General features: G+C 52.6%; 1 protein-coding gene across 1 annotated transcript; it reads right to left on the reverse strand.

The window, feature by feature from the left end:
• Positions 1 to 566: 566 nt before the first annotated feature.
• Rab6b (RAB6B, member RAS oncogene family) lies at positions 567 to 27947 on the reverse strand. Its single transcript, XM_070005441.1, has 8 exons — positions 27452 to 27947; positions 10141 to 10199; positions 6262 to 6315; positions 5900 to 6005; positions 5469 to 5580; positions 4506 to 4599; positions 3497 to 3563; positions 567 to 976 (listed from the first exon to the last, which is right to left on the reverse strand). The coding sequence occupies exons 1-8, from the start codon at positions 27519 to 27521 to the stop codon at positions 912 to 914; spliced, it is 627 nt and encodes a 208-aa protein (XP_069861542.1). The 5' UTR covers positions 27522 to 27947; the 3' UTR covers positions 567 to 911.
• Between the last annotated feature and the right edge of the window lie 26 nt (positions 27948 to 27973).

Here is a 27973-nt window from a genome sequence, read left to right on the forward strand (position 1 = left end):
CAAGAGTCACACCAGCTCTGTGTGTGGACCACTGGCTGAGTAAGGTTCAGAACTACAACAGGGAACCCCAGAGTCTTATCACACACATGTCACCATGGCAACCGGTCCTTCCCATGACCTCTTGCTCTGCCGGTCAACTTGGATGGGGAGAGGAGGGTGGTGGCAGGGAATGGGGAGGAGAGACAGAAGCGGTTCCCTGTTTGTTCCTTTTGGCTCAGGGGCTCTGTAGCTGTCTCCATGTCACCAATGTTGCATTTGACCATGCGGAGATAGAAGTAACCTGGTCGGTCAGGGCTGGATGGCCTGAGACTAGAACCTAATTACATTTGTTCCGTTAATTGTTTTTTGTTGTTGTTTTTTAAATATTACCAGGCTGGAGTTGATGGGAGGAAGGCCAAGGTAATGAACGGGAAAGAGGACAGGAAGAAGGAGGTGCGTGGAAAAGGTTAGAAGTTTACAAATATACAAAAGAAAAAGAAAAGAAGAAGAAAAGCACATCTTTCAAATAAAAAAAAAAAGACTACATTTTTCTTGTATCATCTGGCAAAAAAGTTGTATACACAGGATTTAAACTTCTTTGTTTTTTTTTTTTAAATTTTAACAGTTTTTGGCCATCTTAATAAAGTACAATATATTACAACCAAACCCAAAAAAAAATAGTTGTATAAGTGACGGCTTGTTAAAGTGATGTCATTCCCTGATACCCAGCCTCCCTCCCCATCCCACCTGACTCCTAGAGAGAGAAAAGAAAGAAAGAAAAAAATCCTCCCATCTTGACCAACTCATTTCCCACCCTATTAGGAAGCTAACCAATAGGAAGCCACACAACAAGCACGTGGCATTGGAGGACGTGGTGTTGGAGGAAGCGGTGTTGGAGGGGGCGGGGAGAAGAGGAGGGCTCCGACTCTACATTAACAGGAACAGCCACCTTCGCTGGCTGGGGGCTCCTGGGGTTTGTCCAGCTTGATGTCGATCACTGTAGGAGGTGGGGCTAAGGAAGATGACTTACCCATGGGTTGCTGCTCTCCGGCTCTGTATCCCTTGAGTAAAATACCCAGAGGCCTATGACTCTTGGCTAGAGTAGGAAAGATGCAGCCCACCACCTCCCCACCCTCTTTTCTACTACCTGCATCCCCCCCACACCCCTGCCCCCCTTCCAAACTCTCCACCTAGAGTAGAGCTTATGTAGAGCTCTGTGGACACACAGCTGGTGATAACCAGGTGACTGTAGTGAGCGCGTGTGATCCTGCCTACTTGGGAGGCTGAGATCCAGAGAATCGGGGTTGGATGGCAAGCCACCAGAGCTCATCTCCAAACTAACCAGGCTTGAGCCGCTGTGAACTCAGGGTCTAGGGCGCTATTCCTAAGCTTTTGCTCAAGGCTAGCGCTCTACCGCTTGAGCCGCTGCGCCACTTCTGGCTTTTTCTGTTTAGATGGTACTGGGGAATCGAACCCAGGACTTCGGACGTGCTAGGCGAACACTCGACCACTAAGGTGCCTATGAACCTTTCTTATGGGAAGAAAACAAGGTGAGCCTCCTGTCTGGTTCCTCAGGTTCTAGTGTGGCTCACAGATCACACTTAGGACCTCTTCCCTCCCCTCTTCCTCTATCCCCTCTCTCTGGTCCTCTTGTGCCAAAATCACTGGGTACAACTCCACCCCTGGCAGCTCAGATCTACCACGGGCACACACAATCGGCGCTCTATGTCTGGGGCATCAAAGCAATCCATTGCCCTGTGGTTGGAAGTATGATGGGCGTGGCTATGCAAATGTCTGGCTTTGGTCCCAGGCTCTGTCAACGAAGCAGCTGCCTGGGCAGGCCCTGGGTGAAGGCCTCCTTGTCCTGTCTCCTTAGAACCACTTCATCAAGTGCCCAAGCGACAGCCTGTAGCAGCCTGGTTTGGAAAAGGGGTCCCTGGGACCGAACATAGCCTTTGGTAGCTGGTGGCTTCTCTCTGTCTTTGTTGCCCCTCCAAGTTTGCTGTGTACTGAGAAAGTGGGTGGGTGGGGGGCATCATCTTCCAAATAACCGGGTTGGAAGCAGCCATCAACAACCACAGTGTCAGCTGGGCGCATGCGTGGTCCCCCGCAGAGCTGGGAGAGACTCCAGGCACGCTACAAAGATGGCGTTGCTAGTAGTGGCCTCCCTGGAGTCGGGGGTTGGAGGGCATCTGATCTGACTTCTGGGGGCAGGACAGAGCCCCCCTCCCCTGCCCCACCCCTGCAGGAAGTGGTCACCACTCACCCTGGCCGACCTATTTCCTGTTCGGAGCAGGAGGCATGGAGATCAAGGCTGGCCCTGGCTGCTGGGTGAGGTCAATCTTCCTTTCTTCCTGTGCGGCCTTGCGGGTGGCTTCCTGCATTGTCCCTAAGCACCTCATAGACAATCCTACCTGGCCCAGTGACAATGAAGACCTTTCCCACACAACCCAGTTCTACTAAGGAGAGATCAACTGTTACCTTGTCCGTAACTGGAGTCCTATGACTGACAGAGCAGCAGATAGTCCTGGGCCCGGTCTCCTGCTAGCACCATGCATCCTCTGAGAACTCTGGGAGTGAGGGGGTAGGAGAAGCTGGAAGGACCTATTTCCTTTAGAGCCGGCTTGAAGTGTCCCCTCGCTCCAGCCTCCATCCCCTCTCCCAGTGTCTGGACCCTACCTGGCTGCATCAGACAGACAGACAACAGACGGAGGGACAAATGAAGCCACAAGGCCATCTCCACTTTGGCTTCCACTATTTAAGCTATTGTTTTTGGCTTTTTGTTGGTCATGGGACTTGAACTCAGGGCCTGGGCACTGCTGTCCCTGAGCTCTTTTTGCTCAAGGCTAGTACTTTACCACTGGGGGCCACAGCACCACTTCTGGTTTTCTGGGAAGGGGGTGGTTCATTGGAGATAAAAAGTCTTCCAGACTTTGCTGCCCAGGCTGGCTTTGAACCGTGATCCTCAGATCTCAGCCTCCTGAGTAGCTAGGATGACAGGCATGAGCCACAGGTGCCTGGCTTTTAATTGTTTTTTTTTTTAATGCCTGAAGTGTGGCTTGAACTCAGGGCCTCATGCTCTTACTTGGCTTTTTGTTTTTTCTTTCTCACTTAAGGATGGCGTGCTACCGCTTGAGCCACACCTTCACATCTGGTGTTTTGCTGGCAAAATTGGAGCTAAGAGAATCTCACGGGCTTTTCTGCTTGGACTGGCTTTTGATACATGATCCTCAGATGGATGGGATTCAAGCTGTACCCCATGGAGCACACACTAGGAAAGAGGGGAGGGTCTGTATTCCTCCCTACGCTCATATCCCTAAGTACCCTCCCCTTCCTGCCATCAAAGAACTCACCAGCCCGGTGTGTATACCAGGCAGCCAAGGCCCACACCAGGCCAAGGAAGGCAGGGTAGAGGCTGGGCGAGTATCTCCTTGTAGCACCAAACCACCCCATGCGTCCAGGATAATCCCAGCACACCTTTCTGCTCCCGAGTCCAGAGAGAGGGGGAAAAGGATACTTCCTTCTTTGCTTTTCTCCTGGACGTTCTCCATGCCGGGCAGAGCAGACGCCACACGTCGGAAGAGCTGCCGAGAAAGGCAGAAAGATATAAGGTGAGGTCCCTCTGTGTTTCCCCTTCAGAGTCTTCTCTCTGCAGACCTGCGGCTGCGGCTGGGGCTGGGGTAAGAGTCTCCCACAGTTCCTCTCTCCAACCTCACCACTGGTGGCCTCTTTGCTGTAGCCTGAATGGTCCTATGATGGTCTTGAGTATTGGCCCTGTACACACCCAAGACGCTGATTGGCTGAATCCCTCCCTGTGGTGAAAAGAGGATGCTGGGAAACAAGGTTTCCATCAGCCACCTGTCCCTTAAAACTTTGTCACCCGAAGCTGGGCACTGGTGTCTCAAGCCACCTGCTAACTACTCAGGAGGCTGAGATCCGAGGATCTCAGCCCAAGCAGAAAAGGCTGTGAGATTCTCTTAGCTGCAATCTGCCAACAAAATGCCCACACGTGAAGGTGTGTGGTTCAAGTGGTAGCACGCCAGCCTTAAGTGAGGGAGAGGGGGTAGAGCCAAGTAAGAACATGAGGCCCTGAGTTCAAGCCACAGTCCGGGCATGAGAAGAAATAAAAGGGAGCTGAGCGCCGGTGGCTCACGCCTGTCATCCTAGCTACTCAGGAGGCTGAGACTGAGGATCGATGTTCAAAGCCAGCCGGGGCAGGAAAGTCCATGAGACTCTGATCTCCAATAAACCGCTCAGAAAACTGGAAGTGGCACTGTGGCTCAAGGGGTAGAGCGCCTGCCTTGAGCTGAAGAGCTGAGGGACAGCGCCCAGACCCGGAGTTCAAGCCCACGACCAACCAAAGGAAAAAAAAAAGAAATGGTGGGTGAACACATCGCCCAGACTGTCTTGCCTTGTATCAGTGCTGGATCCTGAGATTGCCTGTTCCAAGAGCTCGTGGCCCGTCCCTGCCACCGGTGGTGAGTGACCGATGCACATAACTCCCTCCCTAGTTCTGAGCCACTCACCTGCTTCACGTTGTAGCCGGTCTTGGCGCTGGTCTCAATGAACATGACGCTGAGCTCTTTGGCGCGCTGCTCCCCTTCCTCGATGGTAATCTGCCTGGAAAGGAGGGAGGGAGAGAGGAAGGAGGGAGGGAGGGAGGAGGGAAGGGAGAGATCAGTTCCCTAGAAGGGCAGGGCCTTGGGAAGAGGCAGAGGAAGCATTGGGAGCTAGAATCCCTCTCAGGGCACCATTCATAGTCTCTCCAGGACCAAAGGGACACTGAGGCACAAAGGGCCCCCTCACGGCCCTTTCCCTCCTCCTCCTTCTCTTTCTCCTCTTCCCGAGATCCTCAGCTGCCTGCCTTTCCCAGGTTTCTCTCTCTCTCTCTCTCTCTCTCTCTCTCTCTCTCTCTCTCTCTCTGGTCAGTTGTGGGGCTTGAACTCAGGGCCTGGGCGCCGTCCCTCAGCTCTTCAGCTCAAGGCAAATGCTCTACCACTTGAGCCACAGCACCACTTGCAGTTTTCTGAGCGGTTTATTGGAGATCAGAGTCTCACAGACGTTCCTTGCCCGGGCTGGCTTTGAACTATGATCCTCAGATCTCAGCCTCCTGAGTAGCTGGGATGACAGGCATGAGCCACGGGTGCCGGGCTGCCATCTGTCATTTTATATACCCCAGTTAGGGTCACAGGAGCACAAGCTGGCCTGGGCCAGAGGTCAGCTGTGCAGAGGACACAGCCACACACAGCCGGGAGGGTGGGGGGGGGGCCACGGGCCAGGCTGGAGGTTGGAGCTGTACACGCTGCAGATTCTGTCTGCACGGGTGTTTCGCTGGAGGTACCTGCTTAGAAGCTCCCGCCTGTCAGGGAGCTTATGCGGTACCTAGCACAGGGCCAGGCAGGCAGGCAGGCCGCACGGCCAGGAGAAAAGTAAGGAAAACAACATCCGGGTCCCTGCAATCCCCTAGACCCCCGGCATCCGGCGCTTACCTCTTGTCGGCCAGGTCGGTCTTGTTGCCCACGAGCATGATGATGACGTCACTGCCCCGCTCCGTCCTGACGTCATCGATCCACTTGGAGGTTTGCTGGAAGGAATTGAGATCTGGAGGTGGGAGGGGAGAGGGACAGGGCGTGAGCGAGACGGGGCTGGCCAGGCCTGGGTGGGTGGGGTCATCTCCGGCTCTTTCTCTGCAGGCTTGGACAGCCCTTTGGGGGCTCAGCTGCCTTCTGGGGCGGGGGGAGGGGAGGGTGAGAGTCTCACACACACACTTGCAAAGTCATGCATGGTAGTGATCGCTGCATGCACGCACACACACACACACACACACACACACACACACACACACACACACACACACACACAGGGGCCCAGCCTGCCCCCTCCTGGACACCATCCATCTGCCATACAGACCGTCACTCACTTGTGATGTCATACACCACCACGGCCACCGTGGAGTCCCGGATGTAGCTGGGAATCAGGCTGCGGAATCTCTCCTGGCCGGCTGTGTCCCAGAGCTGCAGACGGACCTGCAGGGCGAGGGAGAGGGGAGGGGGTGTCAGCCGGGGTGGGGGGCTCCCAGCCAGCAGCAGTGGGGGACTAGGAGGACATCACAAGCCGTCTGTGATGCTGGTACCACCACCATGAACTGGCTGTAGTTCCAGATTTGGAGCATGGGCTCTCTCTCTCTCTCAGGTTACCCAGCTCAAGGTTCTTTGGGGAGGAACCCCAAGGGACCCTCCCTTGCCCCCTCCATCCTCCCCATGCTGAGATGGGGGTGCTCACCGTACGATCCTCCAAGTACATGGTTTTTGACAAGAAGTCGATCCCAATGGTGGCCTGTGAGGGAAGAGGCATGGCACGGTCGGTCGGCCATGAAATCGGGGTCTCTTGTTGCTCAGGGGAGAAAGCTCCGGCAACAGCAGGGGAACCCCCCCAACCCCACCCCATGTCCCAGATGCAGATTCTATGCACCATTCCACATATGTGACCAGAATCCTCAGCAGGGTCTTATATAACCCAGCTTGAACTCACTTGATATTTTTTTTTTTTTTGGCTTACTCACAGCTGGTGCTCTACCACTTGAGCCACACCTCCAGCCCAGCTTTTTGCTGGTTACATGAGAGGTGGAAGTTTTCTAAACTGTTTTGGTCTGGATCGCAGTCTTCTGAGTAGCGAGGATAACAGTCAGTAGCCCCCAGAACCCAGCTGAAAGAGTTCTTTGATTTTTGCTAGTCCTGGGGCTTGAACTCCAGGCCTGAGCTTCTTTTGCTGTACCACGTGGGCCACCATACAAGTTCTGGCTTTTTTTTTTTTTTTCTGAGTAGTTTATTGGAGCTCAAAGTCTCACAAGACTCGCCCTGCCTGAACTGGCTTCGAACCTCGATCCTCAGATCTCAGCCTCCCGAGTAGCTAGGATGGACGCACAGGCGTGAGCCACCGACGCCCGGCTGCGTTAGTATTTATTTACTTATTTTCTTGCATCCACATGCTGACAAGATACAATAACAAAGTCTGCCGGGGAAATCAGTACGGTCGTCTGCATGAATGATGGGAAGGGAAGGGAAAGGAAGCAAAAGGAAGCCTTGGCCACGACACTGGGATCGGGGACGGAGGAAGCATCCCTAAGTGGCCAGAGCAGCTGGGTACCTCAAGCCCCTTCACAATGAGCCTACTGTTCCAGCGCTGCGGCCTTCTCCCGGCCCACCACCCTCATTCATGCAAATGAGCATGCAAATGAGCATGCTAATGGAGCCAGCAACACTTAGGGATGCCGACTGACAAGTGAGAGAGAGTCTCCTGGTGGGAGGGGGTGAAGGGCAGGGTGTCTGGGAAACACACTGGACCAGCTGTGTCCTTGTGAGCAGTGGCAAGGTAATGTGCCCTTGGCGGGGAGGGGGGAGGGGGATGCCGGCTCTCCAGGCCAACAGCTCAGGGACCTGACTTCTAGAATGTTCATTTCGCCATGTATTTATCAATTGCCTTTTAATTTCCCCGGCGGCGGTGGCGGCGGTGGATCTGAATGATCAACGGAGGCAAATGTAACACTTTTCAAACGGTAAAAATAAGGGTTCCTAGCCGGACACCGGCGGCTCACGCCTGTCATCCTAGCTACTCAGGAGGCTGAGATCTGAGCATCACGGTTCAAAGCCAGCTGGGAGCAGGAGAGTCCGTGAGACTCTTCTCTCCCATGAACCACCAGGAAAATGGAAGTGGCGCTGTGGTTCAAGTGGTAGAGCGCTCGCCTTGAGCTGAAGAGCGCAGGGACAGCGCCCAGGCCCAGAGTTCAAGCCCCATGGTCAACCAAAAATAAAATCAAATAATAAATAAATAAATAAGGGTTCCTGGGTTGTTTTGCTGTTGCTGTGCTGCTGTGGTTTGGTTTGGGAAGTACCGGGGGGCTAGACCAGGGATTTGAACTCAGGGCCTTGTACTTGCTAGCCAGATGCACTGCTATCTCCTCCTTGAGCCCCTCCCCCCCACTCCTTCTATCCCTGTTTGGTTTAAATAGAGTCTGAAATTTACGCTCACACCAGGCTGAAAGGAAAGTGCAGTGTAGACAGAGACCAGGGCATCTCAGGAGGTACCCGGATCTGCTGGAGAGGATACAGGGTAGCGGCCATTTTATTCCCTTTGCAAAAACAGACTTTGGGGGAGAAGGAGGACGCCAGACATGAACTTCAAGGTTGTGGGGCTTGAACTCTGGGCTTGGGCGCTGTCCCTCAGCTCTTCAGCTCTACCGCTTGAGCCACAGCGCCACTTCCAGTTTTGGAGTGGTTAAAACGAGAGAAGAGTCTCAGGGACTTTCCTGCCCCAGGCTGGCTTTGAATCGGGATCCTCAGATCTCAGGCTCCTGAGTAGCTAGGATTACAGGCGTGAGCCACTGGTCAAACATCCAATCCAGAATGAGTAGAGGGGAAGGGAGGGCTAGAGTCAGAGACACACAGAGAGAAGGAAGAAAGGGAGGAAGGGAAGGTGAGAGAGAAGGACAGAGAGAGTGGAAGGGAGGGAGAGAAGTAGGGAAGAAGAGAGAGGAAAGGGGAGAAAGGGTGGGAAGGAGGGAGGAAGGGAAGGACAGAGGGAAGGGAGGGAAAACTCCATTCCAGGAAATGTCTGGGTGCCTCTGCCGATGAAATCTGAGCTGAAGCTGAGCGTGGTGGCTCACACCTGTCATCCTAGCTACTCAGGAGGTTGAGATCTGAGGATCACAGTTCAAAGCCAGCCCAGGCAGGAAAGCCCATCAGACTCCTATCTCCAGTGAACCACTCAGAAAGCTGGAAGTGGTTGTGGCTCCAGTGGTAGAGCGCTGGCCTTGAGCTGAAGAGCTGAAGGAGAGCGCCCAGGCCCAGAGTTCAAGACCCACGACCGACAAACACAACAACAAGAACAAGGGCTGTTTCTGCCACAATGGATAGGATGTGGGGAGTAACAGGTAACGTTCACCCCCGTCAAGCCCTGAGGGGAAGGGGGAGGGATTCTTGCCTACTTCCCATACACCTCGGTGTGCCTTGCGAAGAAAAACAAAAATGAACACCAACACATCCCCTCCTCTCCATCTCCAGAGAGTTCATTAAAGCGAGCTGCTGGTGCCGGCGCTCAGCCCGGGAACCCAGCTTCCCGCGCTCATTACCATCTTCCAGCGTTTCAAGGATGTCTACCGGCTGACAGCCAAAAATAAAAATGATCATGAAAGGGGGAGATGAGCCGGCAGTGGGGGTGGGGGCAGCTCTTTCTCTGGGTTTTCTCCACTCTGACTGTGACACGAGGTCTCTCAGTCTGCTGGTGGCAGGGAAGACACAGAAGCCGAGCATTTCCGGCTCCACGGGGACCATCTGTGGTTTCACGGTGGCCAGACCCTGTACAGCCAGGGATGCCAGGTGTTCCGGACCCCAGCCACGCCCGAGCCCAGCTCTGAGTGGAAGCCCCGGGGCAGGGAGGGTGGGGAATCCTGATAGAGCCCCGCAGGTTCTCGGGGCTCAGGGTGATGTCTGATCTAGGCCTGGAGAAAACTGGACAACCAAGATGGAGGAATGTGCCAGCCAGTGCCACCGTGCCATGAACAGAGGCTGGTACAGCCATCTGTACTTGAACAAGCAGAGGAGGGGGGGCGGGAAGCCAAGGGGGACACTGGAGATGAGAATGGGGGGCAGGATTTCGAAGGGGTTTTGCCCACTAGTGCCAAGCACACCAACTAGCCAAGACCCTCCAAGTTTTGATTTTTTGATAGGTCGTGGGGCTTGAACTCCGGGCCTGGGCGCTGTCCCTCAGCTCTTCAGCTCAAGGCGAGCACTCTACCACTTGAGCCACAGCGCCACTTCTGGTTTTTTCTGCTTATGTGGCGCTGAGGAATCGAACCTAGGGCTTCCATGCTAGGCAAGCACTCTACCATTGAGCCACCTGCCCAGTCCGGCATTCGCTTTCTATCTTCTGTGTTTCTCTCTAGACAAAGACTTCCTTTGGTCAGCCTGGGGGCCCGTACTCCAGAGGAAGCTTTTATTTTCAAAGCCAAATGACACCCCCCAGGAATCAGGGTTCATCCCAGTCTGAGATCGACTTAAACGGCCCTGGAGAGAAGCCAGCAGTTGCCTTAGGAAGCTTCTGTGGGTTTGGGCAGGATGAAGGGTAAGCCCCCTCCCCTTTCCAGCCCTGAACCCAGAACCGCACCTGGTATGTGTTGTCAAAGCTGTCATACATGAACCTCGTGATCAGAGATGTCTTCCCGACTGCAAAACAAGAAGAGAGTTTGTCTCAGTGCGGGTGTGGGTGAGTGGTTCAACAGTCGGAGGTCTGCTGAAAACACTGCGTTGGAGGAAAACAGGCATGATGGGGGGAATAATCTGGAGAAAATACTAATACCTCCCCTCCCTCCCCTAAACCCACCCAGGAAGGAGCCTTAAGGCCAGGTTCCTGTCAGGTGGGTTGAAGGAGTTCCAGCCCAGGTGTCAGGCCGCCACTGAGAAGACTTCCTACAGTCCCTGTGAATTCCCAACACCCAAATCCACATCTTCCCCGATCCAGTGACAAAATTCCGCATGAGGACTCAGAGCCAGTGACTAGGAAGGTCGAGTGTGGTGGTGTAGGCCTTTAATCCCAGCCAACTCAGGAGACGGAGATCAGACCGGAAGGACTGCAGTTCAAGACCAAAAAAGCTCTCGAAATCCTTTAACAACAAAAGCTAAGCGGCTCCCAGGGGTCCTCCAGCTATGTGAGTGGCCTAGGTAAAAAGATGCTAGTTTGAGACCAGTCCCAAGCAAAAGAGGGGGGAAAGGGGCTGGGAAGGTGGCTCAGCGGTACAACGCTCACCTTGCATGCCTGAAGCCCTGGGTTCGATTCCTCAGTATACCACATACACAGAAAGAGCTGGATGTGGCGCTGTGGCTCAAGTGGTAGAGTGCTCACCTGGAGCAAAAAGAGTCTTGGGGACAGCGCCTAGGCCTTGAGTTCAAGCCCCGTGACCGACAACAACAGAAAAAAATGTTCATCAGGAGTAACTGGAGACAACGGGCCTGGCGATGGTGGAGAGATCTCCTCTACCCCCACCCAAGTGGGATTCTTGTGGACTTTCTTGCCCTGTGGCCTCAAACTGTGATCCTCTGTTCTCAGCCTCCCGAGTAGCTAGGATGACAGGGGTGAGCCACCAGGGCCCGGCTAAAAAGCCGTCTTTAGAGTGAGCAGACCACAGAATAAACACCAGTGTTGTGTCCAGGAAAAACAAAAACAAAACAAAAAAAGCTTATTTCCAATAATCATCCAGTCTCACGGGTGAAAAAAAAAAAGGCTAAGCTTACTTTCCCTAAAGCACATTCTTTTATTTGCTTCCTTTAATCCTTTCCCAACCTGCCAGTATACAGGAGTCTCACCTGGGGGGGAGCAGCGGGGGTGGGGGTGGAGTCTACGCCCTTTACCAGCCTCCTCTGGGTACCCAGCCTCCTCTCAGCTAGACGCCACCTCTGGCCTGCAGATCTGCTTCTCCCCGTCTCCAACTGCAGCCTAATAATCCCAGGGACTGGCCCAGCCAGGGCAGCTCAGTCTCCAGATGGCAGCCTCCTGAGTAGCTGGGATGACAGGCGTGAGCGCCTGGCGAAGAAAACCCCAACCCCTTCCTTCCTGACAGTCATTCCCAGAGCCTAGCTGATTGGCTGCCGGCTGAATGAATATGTAAAAAAAAAAAATCCCATTTCCAACTGTCCCCCTAAAGACTCCGACGGTAATTAAGAACTAGTCAAAAAAAGCTCTTCATTGGGCACTTTAATTAAGTGTGTTAATTCCCTCTGCCAGAGAGAACCTTACTTGGGGACCCAGCGAAGCTAGACAGACAGGCTGGGGCACAGGGGTGAGGAAGGAAGAGAGAGAGCCGTCCAGGTGTGGGCAGGGCTGGCCCAGGACTTTGGGCATCAGTGGGGAGCCCCTCTCCCCTCTTCATTGGGCCCTGCTGATTGGTGGGCACAGGCCCAGTGAATCCCGCAAGCCTGGCTTCTGAGCAAGGCTACAGAGTCAGCAACTCCTGCCCGCATGCTTGGAAGAAGAGAGGTTGACGGTAGGGGAGGTTGGGAGACCTTGAACCTGCCGCTGATGGGCGGTGGACCTTCAGTCCAGCACTGTCCCTTTGGATGACAGAGAGAGCAAGAAAGAAGCCAGAGATGGGGAATCTGAAATAATCCTCCTATCAGCATCACAGCAGCCCCCCGCCCCCAGCTTCAACCATAGATGATCAAAGATGGCAGCAGGTACCTGAGATGACGCAAGGCATCCAAGAATCCCCCCCCTCCCCCGGGAAACACAGGAAGGGCCAGATAATATCATCGAAGCTCCATGGCGACTGGGGTAGACAGGGGTTGGCGGGGGGATTAGAAATCCAGCCTCAGTTTCCCTTCCTAGACTCACTCCATGGCCTACCTCTCGTTTTTATTTTCTGGAGGTGGGGGGGGGGGTTCGCACCTTCAGAAAGTAGATGCAAGAAGCCGGGAGCCAGTGGCTCACGCCCGTCATCCCAGCTACTCAGGAGGCTGAGCTCTGAGGATCGTGGTTCAAAGCCAGCCTGGGCAGGAAAGCCCGTGAGACTCTGATCTCCAATGAACCACTCAGAAAACAGGAAATGGCGTTGTGGCTCAAAGTGGTAGAGCGCTAGCTTTGGGCAAAAAATGCTCAGGGATGGTGCTCAGGCCTTGAGTTTCAAGTCCCACCACCAACCACCACCATCAGCAACAAAAAGATGTAGACCTAATGTGTGCTGTAGACCTACCATGTGCACAGTCGCTATAAGCCTGTATTACCTCATGCTTAACTCCTAGCTTCCCTTCCCTTCCCCGAAGCCCCAGGTACAGCCTGCATGCCCTTCCTTCCTCACAACCCCATGAGCTCTCAGGACCCTGTGATTCATCCCTACTCAGCCACACTTGCTCTTGGTCCCCCTCAGCCCGAAGCAAACCCATGAGGTCCCAGAGAACCATCTGTTTCCCTACCTGCACAGCCATCTCAATTTGCTTTGGGGCCTTGCAAACCAGGGGAGCCAAGAGCCAAGAGTCAAAGACATAGAAGCTGGGTGCCTATCATCCTAGCTTACTCGGGAGGCTGAGATCTGAGAATCGCGGTTCCAAGCCAGCCAGGGTAGGAAAGTCTATGAGACTTATGTGCAGTTAACCACGTCCCATTCCCTCCCAGCAAAGAAGGATTATCTGTGATTCAGGAAAATAAGATTTGGCCACATAATTGCTTAAAACAGGATCACAATAGAGTAGCTATCTAAAACACCGAACAGCTTCCCAATCCTTTCTAATTTTCCCCATCTCTCTCTCTCCCTCTCCCTCTCCCCCCCCCCTCTCTCTCTCACACACACACACACACACACACACACTGTTTAGGGAGATTCAACACCCACCCCACCCCCTACCCAATATAGGGGCCTCCCCTATAGCTTGTTTTATTTTCCCTGTCCAACTTAAGGATTGCACTCAGGGCCTGGCATACATTAGGCAGGTGCTCTACTATTTAAACCACACACATGCCAGCCCCTGGGCAGCTTATAGGCGGCAACTAAGGTTAGTGGGCCCAGAGAGATGTAACTCCTGCCTCCTTTAGGTTCTACACTGATGCCACCCTGAGGAAGATTTTGGCTTTAGTACCTGTCGATACCCAGCATAGAAAGTGCATCCCCCCCTGCCCTACACACACACCCCTGACCCATCCTAGACGATGGAGACTGTTGGTTCTCCAACTTTCCAAGATCTCCCTTTGTGAACGACTGTCCCATTCATTCCTCTCATCCCCCCCCCCCAACTCTGTCACTGCCTGCTCTAACCAGCTGGGCAGTGATAGGCAGGCCTCTCTTGTTTGCAGACCTAAAGGTTAGATAAGCTAAGAAGAGAATACTGGCCCAAAGCTGAGGAGGAGCGCTGGGAGGGGTGACATCGATCAAGACCTATCGAACTCATAATCTGTCTTGTGGAATTCAAACCCCCGTATACAACTACTTAAATTTTTAAAAAAGAAGCAGCCATTGTATTCGAAAATATGAGAAGCCTATTTTTGGTTTTGGTGGTTTGTTTTTTGTTTTTGCCGGTTCTGAGGCTTGAACTCAGGGCCTGGTCACCGTCACTTAGCTCTTTGGCTCAAGGCAAGAACTCTACCATTTTGAGCCACAGTTCCATTTCTGGTTTTCTGGTGGTTCATTGGAGAGAAGAGTCTCACGGACTTTCCTGCCTGGGGCTGGCTTTGAACCACAATCCTCAGATCTCAGCCTCCTGAGTAGCTAGGATGACAGGTGTGAGCCACCAGCGCCCAGTGAGAAGCAAGTTTTTTTTCCCTTTAAGTCAGTCACAACAATACAGAGGATTCTCTTTGCTCTAAAATAATAATAACGATGATGATGATAACTAAAAGTATAATAGGATGGTGACAACAATGCACTACAATTAAAGGTACATACACACACACACACACACACACTCACACACACCTCCCTCCTCTCAAAGTAACTTATGGTACTGTACCCACACTGCTTCCTCTTCCTGTCCACAGTGGGCACCTCAAAAACAAGACCTAGGCTGAGGGAACGTCCCTGTGTTCCTGAGATAAAGAACTACACCACTAATTGCTGGGCCAGTGCCTCACGCCTATATTCCTAGCTACCCAGGAGACTGAGATCTGAGGATCACAGTTCAAAGCCAGCCCAGGCAGGAAAGTCTGTGAGACTCTTTATCTCCAATGAACCACTAGAAAACCGGAAGTGGCGCTGTAGCTCAAGTGGTAGAGGGCTGGTCTTGAGCTGAAGAGCTGAGGGACAGCGCCCAGGCCCAGAGTTCAAGCCTCACGACCGACGACAACAACAAAACTATACCACTGACTACAACGAGATACTAAGAGGCTCATTAAGAGTGGGACAGTAGAAAATTCTACAAAAAGTAAAAAATAAAAGAAAAAAGAAAGGTCTTGAGTTCAGAAACCATGTGCCACCAGATATAGGAAATCTATACGCTTATATCATCAACTGGATGACCTTCAGTCTCCCAGCAACAGCTGCTCACATGGACGCTCAGAGTTCCCGAGCTCCACCGCTCGGTGTCTTTACAAACAAATGGACACAAGAGAAGTCAAGGCCCCTAAGGATTTAGCCTCCAGTTGAGATGGAGTGACCGAGGGACAGGATTTATCCTCTCACTTGATAACAATCAAAAGATAGGAAAAGAAAATAGTTACCCAGAACAACGATTCTCAAGCCACTGGGCATCAGATAGTAATGACCTCAGAGCAGCAGTGACAAATGAGATGAGCCCCCCCCCCCCCCCGCCCCGCCACAACTGGCTGTTGGGAGGAGTAGGTAGAATCCAGAGGATCATCGAAGCTGAGGAGAATGGGGCTGAGGGTCTGGAGGAAACAAAGCAGCTCAGAGTACAATTGGGACATGAGACCCAATTGCTGGAGGGGAGGGAGATGCCCAGAGAGAGAGAGAGAGAGAGAGAGAGAGAGAGCAATGACTCTGAATGTCTCTCAAGTGTCCAGCACTGGGAGGCCGAGTACGTGAGGACACTCGGTGGATGGGTGAATGACCACCCAGACAGACCAGAGAAACCCAAAGGTGGCATTCACACAAAGCTAGAAACAGCATCTGTCTCCACCAGCCCAAGTGGGATGATGCTCCGTCACTCACGGGAGACACAGGGAATTCTCAGATGGACAAGAAGGCAGCATGTGTTACAATTACCTGCACACTGAATATAGCTCTGAGGCCTCTAAGTATTCTAATGAATCTTTAGAATACTTAGGAGAGGAATAGAAAGCTACCCGGTATGTATCACATCGTAAATTGCACAATAGTTATCCCTCAATTAAAAAAAAAAAAAAGGCTGGGAAGGTGGCTCAGTGGTAGAGTGCTTGCCTCACATGCCTGAGGCCCTGGGTTCAATTCCTCAGAACCACATAAGCAGAAAAAGCTGGACATGGAGCTGTGGCTCAAGTGGTAGAGTGCTCGCCTTGAGCTGAAGAGCTGAGGGACAGTGCCCAGGCCTAGAGTTTAGGCCCTATGATTACTACCACCAACAAAATTACTGAGCATTCAAAGAAGCAAAGAAAAGCCAGGTGCCGGTGGCTCACGCCTGTCATCCTAGCTATTCAGGAGTCTGAGCTGTGAGGATTCCAAGACTGCCTGGGCAGGAAAGTCCACGAGACTCTTATCTCCAATGAATCATACATGCCTTTCCAAAAAAAAAAAAAAAAAAAAAAAAGGCTGAAAGTGGCGCTGTGGCTCAAGTGGTAGAGTGCTAGCCTTTTGCAAAAGAAGCTCAGGGGCAGCACCCAGGCTGTGAGTTCAAGCCCCAGGACTGGCACAAAAAAGAAAAAAAAAAAAAGAAGCAATGAAAAAAAAAAAGAACCATAAAGTAGAGGGGAAAAAATCAATCAGCTGAAACTAAACGCCAACTGACACATATGTTAGAAATAGCAGATAAAGACATTACGAAGTCATTATCATAACCACATTCCACATGTCCAAAAAGTTAAACAGAGATGTGGAATATGTTTTTAAAGACTCAAATCAAACTCCCAGAGGTGAAAATTACATAATGTCAGAGATGATTAGACTCAGTGGAAGAAAAAGATCAGTGAATTTGCCAACAACGGCAATTGGAATTTTAAAAAATCTATCTGAAACAAAACACACTGCGAATAAAATAAATGATCAGAACTTCAGTGAGCTGCAGGGTAATGTCAAGTGGCCTGCCACACGTGTACATGCCGTCCTTGAAGGATGAAGGGAGAGGTGGAAGGAGGAAAAAAGTTTGGAAAAAAAAAATACAAGGAAAATGATCAACTCACAGATCAAAGGGAAACGAAGCCAAATTGTGATAAAGAGAAACTTGGTGCACAAGAGAAGAATCGTAAAGGTAGCCAGTGGAAAAAAAAGACCAAGGTGAAGAAAGAAATAGAGAAAAAGAGGTTGGGGGGGAGGGGGGGAGAAAGAGCAGGGGGAAATGAGAACAGCAGATTCTTTTCTGAAATAATGGAAGCAAGGAGACAATGGAAGGGTAGTTCAGTGGTAGATACACTTATACGATACTACAGGCCCTGGGTTCAACCCTCAGCACTTATGTGTGCAGAGAGGGAGAGACAGACAGACAGACAGAGAGAGACAGAGACAGAGAGACAGAGAGAGAAGCAATATCTGCCATGGACTAAAAGTCAAACAAAAAAAGATGGTTAATTTAGAATCTGATATCCAAAGACATCTTTTAAATACAAAGGCAAAATAAAGACTTTATCTAACATGCCAGAGCTAACCGAGTACATCACCGGGAGACCCCCAGGACAAGAAATGTTCCAGGAAATTCTTTGGAAGATGAGACCTGATGCCAGATGGAAACATGGCTCTACAAAGGAATGATGGACATTAGGAGAGGTGGTCTCAGTCAGGGTAAGTGAGCAAGAATTCCCTTTCTCTCTCTCTCTCTCTCTCTCTGGGATTGAACTCAGGACTTTGAGCTTGCTCATCTGGCTTTCTTATCACTTGAGCTGCTCTTCCAGCCCTGCTTTTGGCTGATTAATTGGAAATGGGAGTCTCACAGACTTTTCCACCTGCATTGGCCTCCAACTGTGATCCTCTGGACCTGTGATTACAGGTGTGAGCTCTGGCATCTAGTTAGTCTCCTCTCCGCTCCTCTCTCCTCCCCTCCCTCTTCCTTGCCCTTCCCTTCCCTCCTCTCCTTGCCCTCCCCTCCTCTCTCCTTCCAAACTCTAGCCAGACCCAAGGAGTCCAGTCTCATCCACGCACGAATCCACAGTGAATACATCCACCTTATAGAAGAGGAAGCCACACCTGTTAAACACCAGGCTACCAGCTGGTTTATTGACAAGGTTGGGTGTCCATGCTTATTTAAGCCGATAGGGAAGTTTTGGCTCAACCAGCCAGACAGCCAACCAGCCAACCAGCATGGACGTTGGACCATGTAACCAACACGGGTGGTCTGAGCTTCCAATGCTTCAGGAACAGAAGAAGAAGAGTGGGGAACAGTCCTGAGTGGACCGAGCGGTGAGGGACATGACTTGTGTTTCCTAAGTCACTCCAAGTCCAAGGGGGGGCCTTGGACGAGCCAATGGGCCCACAGCCCTTGTTCTAGAAACCCGGACATCCTGCCAGGCATGGGCCTCTTAGCCGCCATACCACCAGGTAGCACACCAAGATGCTTCCGGTCACCACTAGCACATGCATCAGTGTGCACGGTGCTTTGTGGAAGACAGGAAGGTTGATGAATGAATAAAAATCAGAGTCAGGAGAAGAGATGTCCCAGAGCCCATGAACAGCCTAAAAATAAAATAATAATTTGAGATCGGTTCCTCTCTAAAGCCAAGTCCTCTTCTTGGATGCTTTTTCTCTACTCAGAAAAGAACTAAAGTAAGATTTCTTTCTTTCTTCCATTCTTTCTTTTTCTGTGCCAGTCCTGGGGCTTGAACTCAGGGGTCTGGGCGCTGTCCCTGAGCGGCTCAAGGCTGACATTCTACTGCTTGAGCTGCAGCACCATTTCTGGCTTATTATTATTATTATTATTATTATTATTATTATTATTATTATTATTATTATTATTATTATTATTTTCTGAGTAGTTGATTGGAGATCAGAGTCTCACAAGGGTTTTCTTGCCCTGGAGTTGGCTTCCAATCTTGATCCTCAGATCTCAGCCTCCTGAGTAGCTAGAATGACAGATGTGAGCCACCAGTGCCCAGGCTTAAAATAAGATTTCTTGGCTGCCTCCCTGAAACTACCAAAGCCCACAGACAGTCTGAGGGGCAATGGTAAGAAGGGGGCCTGGGCAGCCTGGAGACAGAGGAACCTATGGACATCCTCCCTCTCCTGCTTCACCCCACCCCCAGCCAAGCTTCTCCCATGTACTCCTGGTGCTGTCCCTTTAGTGCAGAAATAAACAAGGAGCCGGGTGCCGGTGGCTCACTCCCATCATCCTAGCTACTCAGGAGGCTGAGATCTGAGGATCACAGTTCAAAGCCAGCCTGGTAAGGAAAATCCATGAGACTCTGATCTCCAATGAACCACTCAGAAAACCAGAAGTGGCGCTGTGGCTCAAATGGTAGAGTGCTCACCTTGAGCTGAAGAGCTGAGGGACAGTGCCCAGGGCGAGTCCAAGACCCACGACTGACAAAAAAAAAAAAAAAAAGAAAAAGAAAAAAAGATAAAGAAAAAGCTAAGGGACAGCATCTAGGTCCTGAGTTCAAGCACCAGCATGTGCGTGCACGCGCGTGCGCGCGCGTGCGCGCGCGCGCACACACACACACACACACACACACACACACACACCTAGACTTCGCTCCCCACTCCAAGGTGGAGAGAGAGCAGATTCCTGTCATCACTCCATGAACAAAGAAAGCCACAAGCATTAGAGCTCTTACCACCAGCCATGTGGGGGAACCAGCCCCTACCAAGGTCATGACAGCAGAAGAAATGTGCACCTCTAATCCACACACACACAAAACAAATGGGGGGGGGCCAAGGTTAGCTGGGGCAGAAGCCACGCACACAGGAGACTGGGCATGGTGAGAGGATTAGGGTAGGTGCTGGTCTGGGGAGGGGGTGAAGGGGAGACACTGCACACTCCTCTTGGGTCTTCCTTGCAGCCCTTCCCCTCCCCCATCCCCGGGGTGGGAGGTGGGGGGGTGGGGAGCTGTGGCCTGCCCTGTTCCCCACATCTAAGGTCCAGTCCCGGTAGAAGAAACACCTCCTGGGAACAGGAAGTGCAGGACAGGCCTGTCCTTGTTGCCTGGCAACCAAGGTCAAGCACACATCGGGGGAGAGAGAGAGGCACCAGCCCGCTTCGGGGGGGGGGGACATTAGGGCTAGGGAAGGGGGGTGGTGGTTGGGGGGCTCAGCACAAGGTGTCATTGGGCCAGGAATGTTCTCCAGGAGGGCGGATGGAGGAGGCATCCATTCCGGGGAAATGGGAAATGACGGGCCAGAGATCTGATCTCTCCAGTGCACAAACACCCATCTGGGTCTCCACGCTGGATGTGTCATGGGGTGGGTATGGAAGCCAGTGTGGAATTATAGAACTAGTGAGTCGGGCGCCGGTGGCTCACGCCTGTCATCCTAGCTACTCAGGAGGCTGAGATCTGAGGATCTGGGTTCAAAGCCAGCCCAGCAGGAACGTCCTTGAGACTCTAATCTCCCATGAACCATTCAGAAAACCGTGGCTCAAGTGGTGGAGTGCTTGCCTTGAGCTGAGGGACAGCGCCCAGGCCCTGAGTTCAAGCCCCACAACTGACAAAAACAAAAAACAAAGAATGATATGCCATGCCAGCATCGACTCCTAACCCAGACAGCCAGGCTCTCCTCCTTCCCAAAGGTCTCACCAACCCACCCCACGTTGGGATCTTGCAGGTTGTTTTTCATCTAAGAGCTTCCAGGACATTCCCTGAGCCCCAGCAGGTCAGATGCCCAAGAGATCTGAGTTCCCTCCATCCACTCCTCCTCATTCTTGGGTCTTGTGTTTCCTCGGCTTACTTAACTGGGACTCTGACCACTTCAGCCATGCCTCCGGTCTGACTTTTCACTGGTTATCTTAGAGACAGAGTTTCACAGATTTGTTTTTTCCCTGTCTGGGCTGGCTTTGAACTGTCATTCTCCAGATCGCTGCCTCCCAAGTACCTAGGATTATAGGAGCAAGTTCCCAGTACCTACCTCTTCCTCCCCTTCCTCTGTCTTCTCTTTCCTTTTTCATAGTGCTAGGAATCCCACCCAGAGTCTTGTACTCTACTGCTGCAATTTCTACCCTAACTTCTGCAGGGCCCCCTTTCTTTTTGCTTTTGGTGTTTGGGCCTGGATCTTGAACTCAGGGCCTGGGTGCTGTCCCTGAGTTTTTTTCCTCAAGGTTACCACTCTACCCTTTGAGCCTCAGCTCCACTCTCAGAGTTCTTGGTGGTTCACTGGAGATAAACGCGTCTCATGGACTTTCCTTCCCCCAGACTGGCTTTGAATGGTGATCCTCAGATCTCAGCCTCCCTCAGTAGCTGGGATGACAGGCGTGAGCCACTGGCACCCAGTCTATGAGCCCTTTTTATGCCTTTATGAGAAGCAACTTTTTAAAGGGCTTGATTTCATTCTCAGAAGTGTGCTATTATCTTCAGCCACCAGGACCTAAGCCTGTCCCTTGAGCCTGTCCCCCCTTTGGGGACACGGGGTTTGTTTGGGCAGGCCCAAAACACGTGGTACAGTTCCCTGGGGGTTTCCACTGCCGTCCCCCCGCCCGTTACCAAGCGATCAGGATAAATATGCTTTTCTACTGAAAAAGAAAAAAAAATCACGTTCTAAAAAAATGATAAAAATTTGTACTCTTTTTTTTTTCCTCCCTTTCTTCAAGATCCTATTTCATTTAGGGCAAAAAGTGATCTAGAAATAAGGGCCAGAATGTAAGAGCTAGAGCTCTAAGAGATAATAAAGACCTTGCGAGGAGCTCTTAGAAGTGATTTCTTCATCTTTCTTTCCCTGGCTTCCAGGAAACAAAGACAGGACTAATCATCCCCCAGTCCCCTTGGGGCTTTAAGTCTCTAGGCCCGGCCTGTAGCCCTATTTCCCACGGCTGCATGTCTTTCTAGACTGTAACAAAAGAGCTGCCCATCAGCCAGGCGGTGTGGGTGACTTTTTTCTCTCTCTCTTCCTTCCTTCTTGCCCTCCCTCCATTCCCCCCTGCCCAACCACAACCATTATGTTCCTGGACTTTTTTTTTTTTTTTTAACTGTTCTACCCAGACTTGCCTCACCTTCCTGAATAATCCCATCCAACAACTCCTCTAAATCCTTTCTATAGAGACCACACAGCCCACCATAAGGAAACAAACAAACACACAAACTCATGGGCTGATTTTGTGGCTGTTACAGGGGCGAAGGGGTTATTTTGTGAATCATAACAGGGTTCATTATAAATGGAGGGGTTTAGAGGGGAGCTCTGTCCTTATATCTTCCTTCCTTCCTTCCTTCCTTCCTTCCTTTCTTCCTTCCTTCCTTCCTTCCTTCCTTCCTTCCTTCCTTCCTTCCTTCCTTCCTCTCTTTCTTTCCTTCCTTCCTTCCTTCCCTTCCTTCCTTCCCTTCCTTCCTTCCTTCCTTCCTTCCTTCCTTCCTTCCTTCCTTCCTTCCTTCCTTCCTTCCTTTCTTTCTTTGTCGTGGGGATTGAACTCTTCAAACGGCTAGCCTCCCATCTAAGCCTCCAGTGCAACCAGGATCCCAGATGTGAGTCATGCCATCACGCCGCCATTTTTCTCGCATGCTACATGTGAGTTAATTTTCGCCTCTGTGACTTGTATGTGCTTTGACACAGGCTGGGGGGGTGGTGGTAAAGGAAAGGGTTAACAGCCCAGTGGGATCCAGGAAGAGATTCTTAGAACAATTTTGGGTGTGCCCTTGAAAGTGTTTAATGGGACCCCAGTATCTGTTACTTCCTGGATCTGTAATGTGGCTACTGGCTTCCAAAATGGTTCCTTTCACTGTGACGACATTAGTCATCTGTCACGAGGTCCTCCCCAGAATGGAGACAATCCCAGCACCCTACCTTGATTCTCCCAGAACAGGTTAAATAATCCTTTCTTTTCCTTTATAAAGCTAGCCTGCTTCAGGTATTTCCTTATAGTAACAGAAAACGGACCAGCACACTCATTTTTAGTCTGTGCAACACTCCTATTACCCCCCTCCCCCTGTTTTTTTTTCAGGACCCAGAGCTTGAACTCAGGACCCAGGCGCCATTCCTGAGATCAGTGCTCTACCACTTGAGCCACAGCTCTACTTCCAGCTTTTCAGTAATTAATTGGAGATAAGAGCCTCATAGACTTTCCTGCCTGGGCTGGCTTCAAACCATGATCCTCAGATCTCAGCCTCCTGAGTAGCTGGGATGACAGACGTGAGCCACCAGTGCCCGGCTCCCATACACATATATGGATATACTCATATACGTATGAAAAGCAAAGATTCTGGTTCTGTATCCAACGTCTAGGTCGCCCCCATCTCAAGCTAACCACAGTGGAAGGCGGAAAAATTGGGGGAGAAAGCAAGAGAGAGAAACTGAGGCACAAAGTAGCTTGACGCTTTACTCCAAAGTTCTGACAAGAACTAATCTCTCCCTGCTCACCTCTGGTGACATCTTTAGAGTTATGGAGAGAGGGAGATAGCTATGAGTTTCAGGATCTTGGACATGAACAGTGCCCCGGTAATGAACAAAGCTGAACAATCCAGTCCTCTGAAAAAGATTCTCAAGTATCCATGATAAGAACCTTCAGGGCTGGGAAGGTGGCTCAGTGGTAGAGTGCTCACCTCGCATGCATGAAGCCCTGGGTTAGACTCCTCTGTGCCACATATACAGAAAAAGCTGGAAGTGGAGCTATGGCCCCAGTGGTAGAACGCTAGCCTTGAGCAAAAGAAGTTCAGGGACAGTGCCCAGGCCCTGAGTTCAAGCCCCTCCCCCCCCCCAAAAAAAGAGAATTTTCAAGGCGTGGGAAAGTAGCAGGTGCCAGGATGGAGGAATCTGCCCTTTTCCTTGTAATCGACAGAGAGGCCATCAGCAAATCTCACATCTTTAGGAAAATGTCATAGTTTTCAAATCAAGATTATTCAGTGGATCTGGGCGCTGGTAGCCCACACCTGTCATCTTAGCTACTCAGGAGGCTGGGATCTGAGGACCATGGTTCAAAGCCAGCCCAGGACAGGAAAGTCTGTGAGACTCTGATCTCCAATGAACCAGCAGAAAACCAGAAGTGGTGCTGTGGCTCAAGTGGTAGAGTGCTCACTGGCCTTGAGCTGAAGAGCTCAAGGACAGCACCCGGGCCCAGAGTTCAAGCTCAGGACCATCAGAGAAAGAGACAGAGAGAGAGAGAGAGAGAGAGAGAGAGAGAGAGAGAGAGAGAGAGAGAGAGAGAGAGAGAGAGAGAGAGAGAGAGCTCCTACTCATCCACAGCCAACCAGACCCCTAAGAGCCACCATAACAGAAGGACAAATGAGGTTCTCTTGGGGAGGGGAGGGGAGGAAGGGGGCGTGTCCTTGCAAGAGTTCAGCCAATGAGGAGGAGAAGCAGTCTGCTGTCCACAGGATCACCTCCTGGCACCTGCCCCAAAGACAGGCAAAGAGATCCTAGCCACCAGCTCCCAGCTGACCATCGGTACTCTCCGCTTCTCCCAGCTCTCCATTGTTATGACATCCACAAACATCTGGTGCTCCCCAATGGGGCAGAAGGAATGCGAGGGCCAAAGACACACTCAAGAGATGGAATAAAAATAGAGGAGGGAGGGAGAGGCAGGAAGCGAGACCGGAACTAAATGAATGAGCAACCCAGCTGCCAGCTGCTGCCAGGGGGTCACCGCTACACGACTCTTACACAGCTCTTACAGACCCCTGCCTCATTATCTCAGGGAAGGGAAGGGAAAGGTAGGCAGAGATCCGAAGAGCACCAAGCATGGTCCTGCCCCGCCTTTCATACCCCGGACAGCCATTATGTCTCAGGAGGAAGGTGTGTATCTGACAGGCCCATTCTCTTCCATTGATAACCTGCTCTGTACGCCGATCAAGGGCAGCCGGCTTGGGACCCAGCACCGCCACCACCATGAGACCCGGAGAGCCACAGAGATACCCGCAGGACCATTACAGCCCCCCACCTGCTACCCAGAGATTCATTCATGCCTCTGGAGCTACAACATCCCACCCCAACTCCAGCCCTAGGCCAGGCTATGACTGTCAACCTATATACCACAGGCCGGGAGGCGTGTCCTCTCTGCCATGGCTTCCTGCCATCTTTGCCCATCCAAGTGGCCTTCTTCTTCACCCGGATCAACGAGAACAGCCCCTGGTCAGAATTCAGCTGCCTTTTCCCACTGGCCTAGACAGATGTCTAGGCAAAGGAAAAAAAAGGGAAGGCCATTTCCTGGAAGAGGACTCGAGCCCTTATTGGCTCTAGAAGGCTCTAGAAGGCTTCGCTGAGCCCAGATGACCCAAGTCCCTGGGTATGGAGGCAAAAGACCTCAGAGATCGCATAAGAAAAGCAAAGGGCTGGGAAGGTGGCTCAGTGGTAGAGCGCTTTGCCACACACACATAAAGCCCTGGGTTCTATTCCTCAGTATACCATGTACACAGAGAAAAAAAAAAAGCCGGAAGTGGTGCTGTGGCTCAGGTGGTAGAGCGCTTGCCTTGAGCGAAAGGAGCTCAGGGACATGCCTGGGCCCTGAGTTCAAGTCCCAGAACTGGCAAAAAAGAAAAAGAAAAGGAGAGCTCCCTCCACCTCTCCCCCACAAGGCTGCAGACACCCCGGCTCTCCCCAGAACCTAGAGAGGTTCAACTGAGCGTGTGCAAGGTGGAATAGACAGTATCAAGGGCCCATCTCCTCCCACCAGACTCAGGGGTGTCCTCTACCTAATCCAGCACCCCTAAAGGCTCCATTCGAAACCTAAGGCACACAGCCCACCGAGTACAAGTAGAAGGGAGCCATTCAAGGAAACTCCACTGGAAGCGACCTGATCGAATCTCACCCAGGGCAAAGCCCTGGACCAACCCCGTCCATCCCTGGCTATGCACGGCTCCTTCACTCCTGTCTTCTCCAGGCTCAAGGTCATCTTAATCCCAAGGACACGGGGAGGGGGGATGGAAAATGGTTGCCTGGAAACAGGAGACGCTTGGGCCCGAGCATTGAAGACTTACCCTGAGCATCTAGGGGAGCCCTGGGCCTTCCCTGGGGGGGCTCCCTCCGGCCTCTTGAGCAAGCAAGGCGGGCGGGGTGGGGGCAGGGGGTGTTTCATGGCTCCTGTCTGTGGTTCCTCCCCCCCACATACACACCCCGCAGTGGTCCTTGGGCCTCAGCAGAAGTTCTAAGAGAACCCTGAGTTTTCCATCACCAAAACGGAGCAAATTGGAGCGATCAAGGTTATGAACACACTGCCTGGGGTCTTCAAGTTCCTAGTGAACACGGAAACACACTCAAACCCCATCCAGACACAGTACGAAGGAGTAATAATAATAATAATTATAATAATCAAGAGTCTTAAAGACAAGGAGGGCTGGCTAGCTGGCTGGATCGATCTTGAGGGGACGTGTCCCCTGGATGGGTCCATCTCTGGGGGTCAGGGTGTTAGGGTGTTCCCCTCCTGGAGCCAGGCTCCCAGCCCCCATCACAGGTAACAAGCATCCCTAGCCGGGGAGGCGGTCATGTGACCTCCACAGCCCCACAAGCCAGAGCACAGACTCAGCAGCACCCCATCCCCCACCCCTGCCCCCCAGCTCACCGGTCCTCTCTACAGGCTCTCTTCCCTGCCCAACCAGCTGCATGGGATCTGTCTGTAGATCTAGAGCCGGGGGATCTGTCCACCAAGGACGGGCCTATCTCCACCAGCGGAGAGGCTCAGAGCCCAGCCTGCCCCCTCTCCCTCCCGCCTCCCTCCCCCTTCATCTCCCCCTTGGCTCTCTGGCTGGCTGCCACAGAGACCTGCCCTCCCCCTCCCCCCAGTGGGGAGGGTGGGGAGCTGGGAGGTGGGGGGGGTGTTGAGCAGCATCCCCTGCTGCTCTCTCTGGAGGTGGGGGGAGCAGGGCGTGTCATCTAGGCCTTTCTCTCTTCCAGGACCTTCCTGAGCAGTGTCTCCCCAGTGCCCCTGGCTGGCTGGGATGGGGGGGGCGGGTGGGAATGGGGAACCCCTCCCTGCCAAGACTCATAGAACCTAGTGTTCTGGACAAGGGCAGGGTGTGGAGGAGTGTTCTAGAACCTTTGGCCCAGTGGGATGTTAAGCCGGGGGAGCTGGGCTGGCTCTCTGCTCCGCCCTGCGGCCTGCGGTCTCTCCATTTTCAGAATGGACAGGTGTGGGTTGATTTTTCCTATCTCCCCCCTCTCCCCATCCACCAGCAGCAGCCATAGGATCTCCGGCCTGCTGTGCATGCCCTTTCACCTGCCTTCCCAGCAAGAAGCCTTCTTCTAGGGTGGTGGGATCCCAGGTGTCTCCCAAAGGAGGAGGGGGTGCAGCCCCCTCTCCCCAACGCCGGCATCCAGACACCCCCCCATGCTGTCTTCCTGCAGCCTATGCCGCAGTGCCAGCCATCCCTGGGGGGCCTTCTGGAGGCCCGGAGCATCCTCCCCCCCCCAGCCTCCACCCTCGGGGCCCACCCCATGCACCTGCCCCCCCATACCCCAGACCACCCTCCTCCACCCTTGATCCCAGCATCTCCCCCTCTCCCCACTGGGTCCTCACCCTAGGTCCCCCCTCCTCCCCCCCTCAGCCCCACCCCAGTCCTCCCCTGCGGGCCGGGTGTGGAAGGGCTTTTTTAATTTAATTTTTTTCCCCTTCACCAGCATGGAGATTGAGGGAGGGGAGGGGAGAAAGGGGGTTTCCCCAATGGGGTTCGGATAATGTGGGCCAACCAAGAAGACGGGTGTGGGGGGGGAAGTCTCAGAGCCAAGAACTCCCCCAATCATCATCATCATCATCATCATGAATAATAATGATAAATCAAAGAGCCAGGTACTTACCGCTCTGTTCCCCCAGGAACACCAACTTGAATTTTCTCAGTGGGTTCCCAAAATCTCCCCCTGCAGACATGGTGCCGGGAGAGGAGGAGGAGGAGGAGGGTAAGGGGAGGAGGAGGGTGAGGGGAGGAGGAGGAGGAGGAGGAGGAGGAGGAGGCCGGTGTTGCAGAAGCTTGAGAGAGAAGGGCTGCGTCTGCGTCCAGGGCTGCCCCGGCCTGCGGCTGCCGCTGACTGGCTAGCTGCTGCGTGTCCGATGGTGGCAGCAGCGGCGGTGGAGGAGGAGAGGGAGGAGGAAGAGGAGGGAGGAGGGAAGGAAGCTGCAGCCGGGGTGTGTGTGTGTGTGTGTGTGTGTGTGTGTGTTGGGGGAGAGCTGCACCAGCTCCCCGATGATGACGGGGTGCACGCTTTGGCGTGCTCAGGGGATGGGGGGTGCAGGGACCGGGCTGTGAGGTGGTGGGGAGGGCGGGGAGCTACTCAGGTCCCCCACCTTCCTCCCCTGCCTGCAGCTCCGGCGGCTGCGGCCCG

The sequence above is a fragment of the Dipodomys merriami genome, unplaced genomic scaffold (genome assembly GCF_024711535.1).
Source record: "Dipodomys merriami isolate MVZ:Mamm:240054 unplaced genomic scaffold, mDipMer1.0.p SCAF_68, whole genome shotgun sequence".
Lineage (NCBI taxonomy): Eukaryota > Metazoa > Chordata > Mammalia > Rodentia > Heteromyidae > Dipodomys > Dipodomys merriami.